Genomic DNA, 13,204 nt, shown 5'->3' on the forward strand with positions numbered 1-13,204 from the left:
CAAGTTCCAAATGATTTACAAATAATTCTATTATAAAAATGATATTATGTGTTAAATACTGAAAAAACATTTTTAAACCTGATATACGTATTAAAATTTCTTTGTATCTGATCAGACTCAGAGTTTTCTAGGAATCCTTGGAAGTATCTCCCTGCTAGTGACAATGTCCTTCATTTGAGTTCATCTACTGTCATCATCCATGTCCAGGAATTAAAAAAATCTATCTGAAGCCTTGTTCTCCTACTTCTTAATGTTTTGGTCAAAATCATAATTCTAACCAGAGCACCAAGTAGAATGAGCCTGTTATATCACTAAATTTTAATATACAGAAATTTCTGTTACTGATGCGACATTTTCTGTAGCAGTTAATAAAACTGATATTGGCATTAGTTACTGAATGAATGCCTCTCTTTCTCTCTGAAAAACAAAATATGTTGGAAAGCTTAAGCCTGTGAGAAAGTAATGCCCCATTTCGTAATTTTATCTCCTTTAGATAAAAGAGAAATGCATGTGTATGTAAGGTTTTTCATTTATCATATCCAAGGAACATAAATTTAATTTAAGCAATGAATTATTGGAATAAATGTTAGTCAGTATTTTAAGTATAAGTTATTTAGAATTCTGTTGTAATAAAAAAAATTTTAAACTGTAAAGAAATAATATTTTGAACCATAAAAATTCTAAAAAAACGTAAAATTTAAAGTACTGAAAAATAGCTATTGTTATTGACCATAGAATAATTGATTTGTCAAGGGGAACAAACCAATCCACTATCAATTAACAATAACAAAATTAGGTAAGTATTTCGCCTATTTTACTAATAAGAATCAAATTAGTAATTTTGTAGAGTAGTAGATTAGTAAAGTAGACATATTAGTAGAGTTAAATCAAAAGTTATGAACAAAACTTAAAATTTAGAAAGGGATTAGTCTGCTTGAGCCAAAAGACTTGTCATAAACAAAAAATAAATATATATATTTTAACATCAAAGTTCAAACATAAGGGGGGAAATTATTGTATTATGTTATTTAACCTTTGCATGTGAAATCATTTGCTATCTAGGAAAGCCTTCTGAAAGAAAAATGTAAACTAATATGACCAGTGTAATTTTGTGAAATATATATACATTCTTAAACAAACAAACAAAAAGATGCACCGAGAAGATATAAAGCAAATTGGACACAAATTGATATGCATACAGGTTTCAGCGGAAAATGCAAAATTTTACATTTTGGCTGCCAGTGAATGAACGGTTGTCGCTACAGCGCATCTGATCTGCGCAACTGGCAGGATATTTAAGAGGAGAAATTACAATTCCAGGTCATAAATTCTTCATGAATTTCATTCCATGTACTCTCTGGTAGGCAGTAACTATGCCTCGCATACAGGTGCGCAAACGATATGCGCAGATCACAGAATTTGAGAGAGGTTGTGTAGTTGGGCTGAAAGAAGCTGGTTAGTCTTATCAGTGAATAGCTCGACATTTGAGCAGGAGCAATGCCACTATTGAACTATGTTGGCAGGAATGGGAGGACCATGGCCGCACACAGCGTCAAGAACGAAGCGCTAGGCCTAGAGAAACGACAGAATGTGAAGACTGAGTAATCGTCAGAGCGGCACTCACAGCCCCAGATGCACATTATCATCGATTATACATGCAACTAGCGCTTCAGTGACCGCAAGGACCATTCATAGACACCTCACAGAAAGGGGGCTGAGGTCACGCTGCCCCTTGCGCTAACTAACATTGACCTCTGTACAACATCAAGCCCGTTTGCAGTGGTGTCGAACTCATTCGCACTGGAATGTCACTGACTGGAGTAGAATATTCAGTGATGAGTCCCGCTTTGAACCGAGTCCCAATGACCAGCGAAGGTGAGTCTGGAGATGCCCCGGACAGCGGTGCATTACCAACCTGACTGTCTTCCGGCAGACAGGCTGGCAACCAGGGGTGATGGTCTGGGGTGACATTTCATTTCATAGTAGGACCCCTTTGGTTGTCATCCGTCACAACCTTACAGCACAGCGGTAAATCGACAAAGTTCTAAGGCCTGTGGTGTTGCCCTTCATGTCACGCCACCTTGGGCTTACATTTCAGCAAGATAATGCCCACCCTCACCCTGCACATGTTTCTATTGCTTGCCTTAGTGCTTGCCAAACATTACCTTGGCCAGCAAGGTTGCCGGATCTCTCTCCTATTGAGCACGTTTGCAGCATTGTGGGCAGGACTCTCCAACCAGCTTGGGATGTTGACGATTTAACGCGCCAGTTGGACAGAATTTGGCAGGATATCCCTCAGGAGGACATCTGCAACCTTTATCAATCGATGCCAAGCCGAATAACTGCTTGCATAAGGGTCAGAGGTGGACAAACATGTTACTGACTTTTTCACTTTGTGAAGCTCTATCATTTCAATAAATCATCCAATTTTTCTCAAACTGTAATCATTTGTTTTTCTGTACATGTACATTACTTCTACCAATTTTCGTCCCATTCAGATAACTCCATCTTGGTGCATCTTTTTTTTTTTTTTTTTTTTTTTTTTTTGTCGTCGCCTTATTTTCCAGCATTTTTCATAAAGTTTTTTTCATGCTTTATGCGTGTGCATTTTATATTTTTTCATAATAAAGCATGCAAACAGTTCTTAATACATACAACAATTCTTAATTTCATTTTGGCACTAAACTAGCATAAATTTAAACAGTTTTGCTCAGCGTTATTGATTTTATACCTACTGAACAATTTATATTCCTGGTGCCAACCTGTTAAATCATTATTATTTTATTTTGCTTTCATCACTGCATGAGTATCAATACATGGGAGTTTGAGAAATGACTCATGCCCTGATATTGGCATTTTTTAAAAAATATTATTAATTGAATACCAAAGAGCATGGTAACCTTTGATGTTCAAATTATGCTTGGAGTTGATTACATATTTCATCTAATTGCCCCGCGAAGTGTTAGTATGTTAACCAGAAGAAATTTTACAGAATTTTTTTTCTCATAGGCTAAAAGATTACACTTAGCGCTGTTTGAATTTAAAGTAACTGATTTGTTATTCAGATAATCCCAGGACCGGTGGCAGAGTTTGTAAGCCACCTGGGCAGTAAAAAGTATTTAGGGAAGGCAAAACTTAGAGAAGCGCTGAGCAACAAAATTAAGATATGGCAAAATCTTTGAAATTTTGGAAAGGCAAGGCACTGGGATATAAAATTTAGAGGGCAGCAAAATTTTTGGAATTTAGGGATGCACTTGGCAGCGGAATTTAAGGCCTGCATAGGCTGTTACCAGGCCACAAAATGTCTAGTGCTAACTCTAGATAAGCTTTAAGTATATGTGGAAATTCATTTATTCAGGACTCAGGTAAGCCTTAAGCATGTGTGGGAAATAGGCTAAGTATAATAATGAACAAAGTTAATACAATTCAATCAATGTGTCATAAAGGCAAAACAAAATTTAATGGAGCAACATGTCTTTAGTCGACAACCTCACAATACATCTCTAGCAGTGTATGGCAGACACTAGTTAAGCTTTATAATGATATTCATGAATTTGAAAATTTTCAGATATCACATACAGAAAGCAAAAGTTTAAAGTTAATAAAGTTTTTGAAAAAATCTGGATAAGTCATAATAAATAAGAATGATAATACAGAAGTTTTTCATTGTGATAACTATGCCATAATCATCAGTCAACTAATGAATGGCAAAATCTGCTGTTTGATTCTAAATCCAGAAAATATCACTATTGATAGTGAAGAAAATGACAGAGAGGTTGGTGATAAGAAAACATTTTGATTGACAGGAACTGCAGGATTTAAACAATGGAACCTTATAAGTGACTACTAAATTAAAGAGAAGGTATTGCCACAAAAAAACAATAATTTAAACGGTTTACAGTGAAAGAAATGTTTAATAAAGTAAACAAATAAATACTGAGTTTGAATTGTCGAAATTCCAATATTTCCAGATCTTGGAGTTTGCACTATGCTATATTTCACACATGAATATTATTAATTAGTGTGTTTTAATAATTTTTAATTGTGCTTATAAATGTAATAGAAAAGCTGTAAGTTCATAAATTGTACATTTTTTAGGTGATATTTTTGTTGCTAGTAGTTTCAGGTGAATTTAATATTTTTGTCTTTATAGGAATTACAGTTATCAATCATCCAATGACAGATACCTCTTATTTATTATCAAAAGACCAAATGTAAGTGTGTTAATTACATCATTATAAAATTATATGTATGTAATCTCTGTATTTCACATGTTCTTTTCATAAATCAAGTTTATTTAACAAAGTTAGTAATTTCCCTCATTTAATATTTTCTTCCAGCCTTCAAGGCACAGACGTTCTTATTGCTATTTTCATCATTGTTGCTATGTCCTTTGTTCCAGCAAGTTTTGTCCTGTTTTTGGTGTATGAACGCTATACAAAAGCCAAACACTTGCAGTTTGTTTCAGGTGTTAATGCTGTTGTGTACTGGGTTGCAAATTATTTCTGGGATATGGTAAGTATTAAATTTGTTTTTAAAAAAAGAAAGACAAATATATATGTTATATACTTTAAAATTATGTTTTTTTTTCCCTAGTATCTGTTTTTTTGTAATGTATGCTGTTTCTAATTTATTATCATAAAGCAATTGACTTACATTATAATGACTGAGCCAATGAAAAAAGCTGCTGTATCAAATGGTCATATGGAATTTTGCTCGAAGTTAACAAAATATCAGAATAGTCAGAGGTTATCAAAAAATTATTTTTCAATATGTCTTAAAACTGAAAACTACTAAAGAATTTTGCCGTTGTAATTCATATTCGTAGCCTGGTTTAAGTAAATAAACTATCAAATGATTGGGATGTTATCAACCTAAAAATTCATATGTGTTCTAATCCACGAATTCTATACTGCCGACAATTTTATTTGGGCAAGCTTTTGATTTCAATAGTCATTTCAAACTCAAATCATAACTTAAAATAAGCCTTAATGACTATTTATTTACACACATCTGTTATATTACAATATTTACATTAATTCAAGATTAATTTTAAATCAGAAGATGGGGATTATCCCCCTTTCGAATAAAATTCTATTAAGAGAAGTCGAGTAAGCGACCGCTTTCTTCCGAGATTATTGTTCGACTCCCTATTGCCACTGGCATAAGAGAAACTTTTGCTCATTTCGCATTCAAGTTGTAACAATATATTTAAAAAATGCAGTAACACACACAATTAAAATGAAATAAAAAGTACACTAGGTTGACAAGTTAGAATCACATTTGTGCATAAAAATAAAAGTGCAGGAGCTTTCTCAGATAATCAACTGCTTCCTCAACTGGAGATGGAATGGACAAAATCATGAAGCCATCTGTTCAAGCTCCAGCTGACAGAGAAGGTGGTTTACATTCAAAAGCTGGTGTAGTTTTATTTATGTTTAAGCATTATTCCAGCATGTTAACCTAGAGAATTTTATCTCATTATTGATTTCATATATGGGACAAATTTGTGTGTAGGACATTATACTTAATTTTCGTTACTGTGTAAAATGATAATAAATAAAGAGTTATTTACCATGTATTTATGCAGAAGTTAGTTTGTTTTGATAAAATGATAAATGCTAAGTTATCTTATTTATTTGAGATAATATCTATTGATCTTTTATTATTCTTATTTTACAAAGCATTAATTAATGGAAGTTATTCACTTGTATTTTCTTCTAACTGGAAGAAATTTCACAATGGTGCAGTTGTGATTGTGGTAACTCTTTTTTGTCTTCTTTTATACAATCAGTTGTTTTTTCTCTATATCTTCATAAAAAAATCAGTAATAATCATCTTATCAGTTATTTAGCAAATTTTAAATTAGGTCACTTTTAAATTATTGCAGGACTTTCTAAGAGAAAATGAGTCATATTTTACTATACACATAGAAAAAACCATAAACTAACCATGCATTTACCTGGGATCAAACTCCCAGCATTAAACAGTTGTAACTGTATGGTCACTGGTGTTGCTAACTACTTCTGATAAAAACGTCTTTATAATTTCCAAAATGTATGAATAAAGTAACACTCAGATGAATCAATTTCTGTAAAAGGGGAAGAATAATAAAGAATAATACAAAGACTTTAACTGGATCAAAATGCAGTTTTACTGCCACTTTACTATGTAGTTTATAGCATTTTGCTCAATTCATCTCAAAAGAGGAAAACAAAAGTCTTCAAGAAAACTCTTTAGTTCTTTCTACATCAGGATGGGTATATGTATGTGTTTGGGCAGTTGAAGACGTTAGGTGGGGTTGCCTAGAATAAAAGAACCACACCAGCCGTCTTGTCCCATGCTTTATTTAGTAGTCCTTACAATGAGTGAGAAGAAATTGCCCGTCCCTATTGAGCAAAACATAATTATAAAACTTCCTTGTCCATGGAAACGTGAAACCAAGGGAAGTTTATCACAGATTGCATGTCCAGTTCAGGGAAGCTACCCTATCATGGTTTCATGATTTGGTGCGACGAATTCAAGCAAGGCCATGAACGTGTTGCTAATCAAGGTCATCCCCATCATCCTTGCACCATTGTGACTAATGAAAGCACTGCACGTGTTTGTGAGCTTATCAAACGGGATCTACGCTGCACAGTACTTCAAGTTTCAGAACTTAGTGTTAGCTATGAAAGTATCCAGTCAGTCATCAGAAAACAGTTGGTCTTCAGAAAAATCTTAGCTTGTTGGTTTCTAAAGTTGTTGAATGATGATAAAAAAGCTGCACAAGTTCGCATTCCTCAATTGCTTGCAACTCGTTTTGAAGAAGGGGAAGCATTTTTGAATAAAATTGTTACCTAGACGAGACTTATGTCCATCATTTCACCCTTCAATCAAAGTGTGCAAGGATGAATTGGAGAAAGAAAGGTGAAAGAAACCCCGTGAAAGCCCAAACACAATTGTCTGTGGCGAAAGTGTGTGTTGATCACGGCATTTTGGGACTAGAGGTTGGCCCTATTGTGGATTTCTTATACAAACGTCAAACCATCAACGCAACCTACTACTGCGGCCTCTTGCATCAAGTTAGGCTTCAGTATCGGCTCAAAAGACGATATTGCCCAATCTGCGAAGTGTTGATCCTCCACGACAACGTCAAGTCTCACACAGAAGGTGAAATGCAGCAGAAACTTATGGAAATGCACTGGAAAATGCTTGATCCTTCACCTTACAGCCTAGACTTATCTCCATGCGATTTTCACATATTTGGACACTTCAAAGAAGCACTTGGAGACAAGTGATTTGAGTCCAAAGATCGAGTGGAAACATTCATGTGCTCCTGATTAGATATCTAAACAACTTCATTCTATGAGAACGGAATAAAAGATTGCCAAAACGTTGGGGAAAATGTGTCGTAAAAGGAGGAGATTATTTAGAAAACTAATTTGAAGAAATGTAGATGTTTCCTATAAAATAAAATTTTTAAACAAAAGGCTCGTTTATATTTGATTCACCCTCATAATTTCAAAGGTTTTTCAGTGTTGTGCAAAAGCTCTTAAATTAGACTTATAATAAATATGTTACAGGGGTTTTTTTTTTTTTTTTTTTTAAGACAGGTTACAAATACACTCAAGGTCATTCTAATGCAAGTCAACTGTACTATAAATGCTTCATGTTTCAGTTTTTATTATAGTTATGAATATTTCCATTTAAAGCATTTAGCATATAGTTGTTATTTTAACATAATTATAATTTTCATTATTGTTCACTCTGTGCTGTTTTATTAAAACTTCTAAATGCTTTTCTTAATTTATCTAGTAGTTGAATATGGAGTAATTTAATTGCTCATCTGATACAATGTTTTTACTTCAAAATTATAAGAAACCTTTATAATAGTTTTTAAGAATTTTCATATGTTTATTGAGGTTTAACTATACCCAACAATTATGATCATTTTGTGTAAAAATTGTGGTACATATTTAATTTATTTTACTGCCTTCAAGAAAGTAGTAAAATAAATTAAGTACATACAGTTATTTCAATTGCAGTACACTATAAATTTATGCAATTTTTCATTTTGTTAAAATTTGAAATTTAATTTAAAATTTTAATAATTTTGGAATGGATATAATACTGAATTCCTGTTGAAATTGGTTATGGGGAAACTTTAAAAAGTATCATTTTAATTTTAACTGAGACCACTTTGTTGAATTTAAGGAAAATTGTGCTTTCTAATTTGTAATTATATAAAAGTAATTATTTTAAGTATTACTTGTTTATCTTTCTATACTAGTAATTAATTTTTGTGAATTACTCAATTGTTACATTAATATTTCTTTCTTAAGATAAATTGCTATTCTTCTTTAGTGTAGTTATGTTGTTCCTGCAACTTGTTGTGTACTTATTTTGCTGATATTTGATATCCCTGCATATACCTCTCACAAAAATTTTCCAGCTGTGGTATCACTATTCTTAATTTATGGGTAAGCAATAGATATATTTTATGAAAAATATATTCTTTAAAATATATAAGTGCTGTGTATAATTTTGCATTTATTGTTCTGCAGGTTGTATAATTTAAAGTTTTACTACTTTCAGATGGTCAATCACACCAGTTATGTATCCAGTATCATTTCTTTTCAAAGAACCAAGTACAGCATATATATTCCTAATTGTGATTAATTTATTTGTTGGAATCACATGTGTTGTCACATCATTTTTACTGGAGGTTTTTTCATATGATGCTGTAAGTTTTTTATGTAAATGTTACTTTGGTTAATATAATTTAACATAATTAACCCTATCAACACTATGAGTTTTGGCCTTTAAATTGCAGAGTTCATAATTCCAAAATGGCCTTCTCAGTTTGTAACTTGTCTCCTTTTCTTCTAGTATGCATCCAGCCATATAGGAGAGTTAAAACAAATCATTATTAGAAAATTATATTTATCTGTTATTTTTGTCATGTTTCATAATACAGTACAAAGTCCGTAATCCGGAATGATCTATAATCCGGACCTCAAAACCACAAACTTATTTTTTTGTATGCTTTACGAATGCACATAAAGAATGCGCACGGATACATTATGCGTAATGTATGCTTTACGCATGCACGCGTTGAAAGAAATATTTAATAAAGTAAACAAATAAATATTAAGCTTTTTTTTTTATTTTTTATTTTTATTTTTATTTTATTTTTTTTTTTTTTTTTTTTTTTGTAAAATTTGATACCCTTTAGATAATAATTGCTCTTTATTTTATAAATTACAGTTTCATATTTTTAATTGTATAATTTCTGCATGTAATCTTACCAGATTTAAATTGATGATCTATAATCCGAAAAAAAACTCTAATCTGGAATCACCGAAGTCCCGACAAGTCCGGATTACGGACTTTGTACTGTATGGTAAAATTTATTATATATTGCATTAAAAATTACGTTAATATAATTTTATGTGTTTTATTGTATGCTTTTTGCTGTAGGTTAATTTTTATGAACTTCTGAAGATTTATTTTCGTATAATGTTATTCAGTTTTTGAATAATCATTTCAGCCTAGATTTATTTTGGAAAGTTTTCAGTTTTTTTTTAAGAATTTGTAAAATAGTGGCTCAAAACATAGTTGATAAGTGCAGTTTATAAACTTCATTCATCCACAGGTAATAAAATAAAAAGCAGTTGGCTGTACTTTTTTTGTGTAAACATGAATTTCTTTACTTTAAAATGCAATATCAGAATATTTATTACATATCCTAATAAAGTAATTCAGTAAAATATTTCAGGAATGTATATTGGGGGGTCTGCTTATTCAGAAATGCAGACTGTACATTTTCTTGAGTAATATGCACAATTTTTCTTTTTTAAACCCTAGTTTTGCATCTGATTCTTTTAATGTGAATATTACTTATAATACCTTCAATTACAAGTTGATGAAAAGTTGTTTCATCTCTTACCCGCAGATTTTAATCTTTATTTTGAATATATTAGTTGGGGGATAAAAAAAAAGTTAGTGTAAAGAGAAGTATAATATTCCCCTTCTTTCTAAATATTATTGTACATTCCATACTTCTACAGAAGCAACTTAATTATATTTGTACTACTAATATGAACTTATATTTCATATCTGATACCTATATTTCATACATTGCTATTACTTTGTACTGTCATATACATTACCATAAATGTAATAAATTATATTTCTTTGGAATATTTACTGTTCATAGCTGCTGTAAGTGTTTTGAACTAATTATGGATGCTATGTGCATACAGTTTATATGAATAATCTGAAAAACAAAAGCATTTGTTGACAGTATAAAAAAGCAAACTATGGGAAGTTTTGATGATAACATTAGAGTTTCAATTTGAAACGTGGAAAAAGGTTTCAGTTTAACTTTCCCAAAAGAAATATTGTATTTATTTATCTTTTCATATGATGTATCTGAGATTAATGATTAAAGTTAAGAAGCACAAGATTTCTGAAATAGTTAATGGAGCAAATGAATCAGATATTTAAAAATATCCCACTAAGTTCAGTATTTACATTAAATGCATGTTTAAATTTGTTTTACTTTCTTTGAAAGTGTGTTTTAATAGCACGTGATCAGAAATCCAAGGAGAACCCTTTTATTCCTCATAAATAGTCTTTGGGGATAAAATTTTAAAAGTCATAATTATGATGGATGTAAAATGTACTTTATTTTAGCCTAATAAATAATATAAACAAGGACTTGCTAACTTCTAAATAACTCATTAAAATCTAGAAATGCATCGTATATAGTTAACACTGAGAACAGATATTCCAAAAGTCTTCATATTAGGCTCTGACATGATGTTAAAGCTTAAAACTATTTGAAGCTATGATTTTCTATCTAGATGATGCCTGTTTTGTCATTCAACATAAAAAACACCATTTCAACACAATGAACTATAAATATATCCTCCTAATAATTTATCCTGAGACATCTATTTGTATTTTATAATTCTGGATTCCATAATTTGTATTGGTCTGCTACCATCACTAAAACTATTAATACTGTTCGAATCATTCTAATCTAGGAGACAGGCAACAGAAAAGTGATTTATTAGAGTTTCATTTAATGTCCATTATTTGTTTTATTAATTTTAAGACCATACTTAGGCCCAGCTCCAAATTTAGACAAAATAGGTAACTGCCTAGGATGGTTATTATGTAAGAATACCAAACAAGTTGTTTTGAAGATTGATGATGTCCCATTCGAACAAGAGGGCTAAAATACTAAGTTTGTTGAGTCTTTAAGCATGGCAACTCTCAAAAAAATTTTTGACAATCCTCATGAGTTTCATCCTTGCAGTCTGACTTTCAAAATATGTGCAGAAGTTCTTTATTTATTATAAAGCAAACTTAAAATCACTATGCACAGGATTTGTGTGAAACATGTTAAACATATATTCAAAAGGTCTACCAATTGCCGAGTGGTAAAGTCACTGGACTCTAGTAGCTCGGTCCGAGGTTCAAATTCCACAAACGAGCTGGCTGCATGAACGTTTTTGTGGTTTACCCATGTGTATCTGCATACAAGCCATTTTTCTTTAAAATGTCTTTCACGAAGGCAACTTCCCTTAGGCAGCCAGCCCTCGAGGCTTTGCTGTAATCACATAAACCAAACCAAACCAAGCCTGTATTAAAAAAAAGGAAGGTTGGATTTTGAATATCCCATCACATTTCCTGCAGGTCTGAACAAGCAGTTTTTAAAAAATTTCTTTTGTGTTGAGCACTTTCTTTGATAAAGCAATGATTTTAAAAGTCAGCATGATAAGGAAATAATCTTTATAATCTTGGAAAAACTGAATTAATGGAAAACTTTAAAAATTTGCAGTTTTCTTAAAACAAAAGGCAACTGGGGCTATAGTTCGCATTTATCAGTCTGGTAATAATGCTGAGGAAATAACTACAAAACAGTTTACAAAATTCCATTTCTGGAGTGACTGAGAATACCAAAAGAAATAGCTTCTTTCATCTTTATTCTTTAAATATGCATATCCTAAAATATGAGTTGTTCTATAAAATTTTTTAAACTGCTGGTATCAGTAGCTAGAGAAATAGATAAAATTTGTTTGAGGTCATGTTTAAGTCAATGGAAATTAAATTGTGAAGCATTTCTGCCTACAGAAAACTGTTTAGGTATTACAGTAAAATGCATGCACCTTACGAAAGATTTTATAGTGGATTGCAAATTTTAAAAGTACTGTATTTTGAATTAACTGCAAAATATTACATTATGATTTAAAATATTGATATATTTAATTTTTGCCTGTCATTAACTGTACTGATTGCTAAAATGCTGGATCCAGGCATGATTGCATTTAACAAAACTGAAATGAAAAATGTAAAAATCTCAAAGTAAAATTGTGCATGGAGTTATAGCTAATTGTGAATTCTCTTTTTACTAACATACAGAATTGAAGATATGTGACTAAAACTCCATGTCTGTAGATGAGATCTGAGTTACTTTGTTTTTTCCACACTTTTTTATTTTGACATCAAATATTTGAAAGGTTTCAATTTACAATTTTTTTTTTATTATTATTTTAATGCTTTTTTTTTTTCCTCATCACTTTGTGTTTTTAGTATTTAGGTGAAGTTCATAAGATGCTTAAAACAACATTCCTCCTATTTCCTAACTATTGCTTGGGCAGAGGTTTGATGGATATAGCATTCAATGAATATCAGAACTTCTTTCTTTTTAAAACAGGTAAAACTAATAATTTGGTTAGAAATTTTAAATATTTTGATTGCTATTTTCAGATGAATTGTAAATATTGAAAAAAAATCAGAACTTGGTAAAACTGTATTAATTATTAAAAATCTGATTCAATTTTTTTTTTTTTTTTTTTGTGTTTGCATAATTAAATGTGAAGCTTAATTCTGAAATAATTATCAGAGGTGTATACATGTAATGGACTGTGCAAGACAGTAACAGCCTGTTAAATGTTACCAGGCCCGCGCCGACAATAGGTGCAGAGTCATGCGGCACACGACGGTGCCTAGTCAAAAAGGGGCTGGGCGATCATTAAAACAAGCATTCTGTCTCGCTGCCTGTCTGAACAGGAAAATTCTTGTCTAATTTGAACGTGTTTTTGTCTTGTCTTATTGATATTTAAGATATCAAAAAGGAACCTATGAACTTTTAGTCCTTTTAAATAACTCTATAAACTTGGACTCGAAGAGCTATTCATAAACACTTATG

The 13,204-nt window shown here is 31.5% G+C and overlaps 1 protein-coding gene across 3 annotated transcripts in view; it reads left to right on the top strand.

The window, feature by feature from the left end:
- The window catches only part of LOC118194990 (ATP-binding cassette sub-family A member 2-like), a 194,361-nt gene that overhangs the window by 123,637 nt on the left and 57,520 nt on the right, over positions 1-13,204 (top strand). For all 3 annotated transcript variants that reach the window (XM_085823222.1, XM_085823221.1, XM_085823223.1), the window contains 5 exons: positions 4,154-4,214; positions 4,341-4,515; positions 8,347-8,462; positions 8,578-8,725; positions 12,586-12,709. In XM_085823222.1, the coding sequence (XP_085679348.1) occupies positions 4,154-4,214; positions 4,341-4,515; positions 8,347-8,462; positions 8,578-8,725; positions 12,586-12,709 (624 nt within the window). The remainder of the gene's footprint in view (positions 1-4,153; positions 4,215-4,340; positions 4,516-8,346; positions 8,463-8,577; positions 8,726-12,585; positions 12,710-13,204) is intronic.

The sequence above is a fragment of the Stegodyphus dumicola genome, chromosome 9 (assembly GCF_044657685.1).
Source record: "Stegodyphus dumicola isolate Sdum_Otavi_A_Nest chromosome 9, ASM4465768v1".
Lineage (NCBI taxonomy): Eukaryota > Metazoa > Arthropoda > Arachnida > Araneae > Eresidae > Stegodyphus > Stegodyphus dumicola.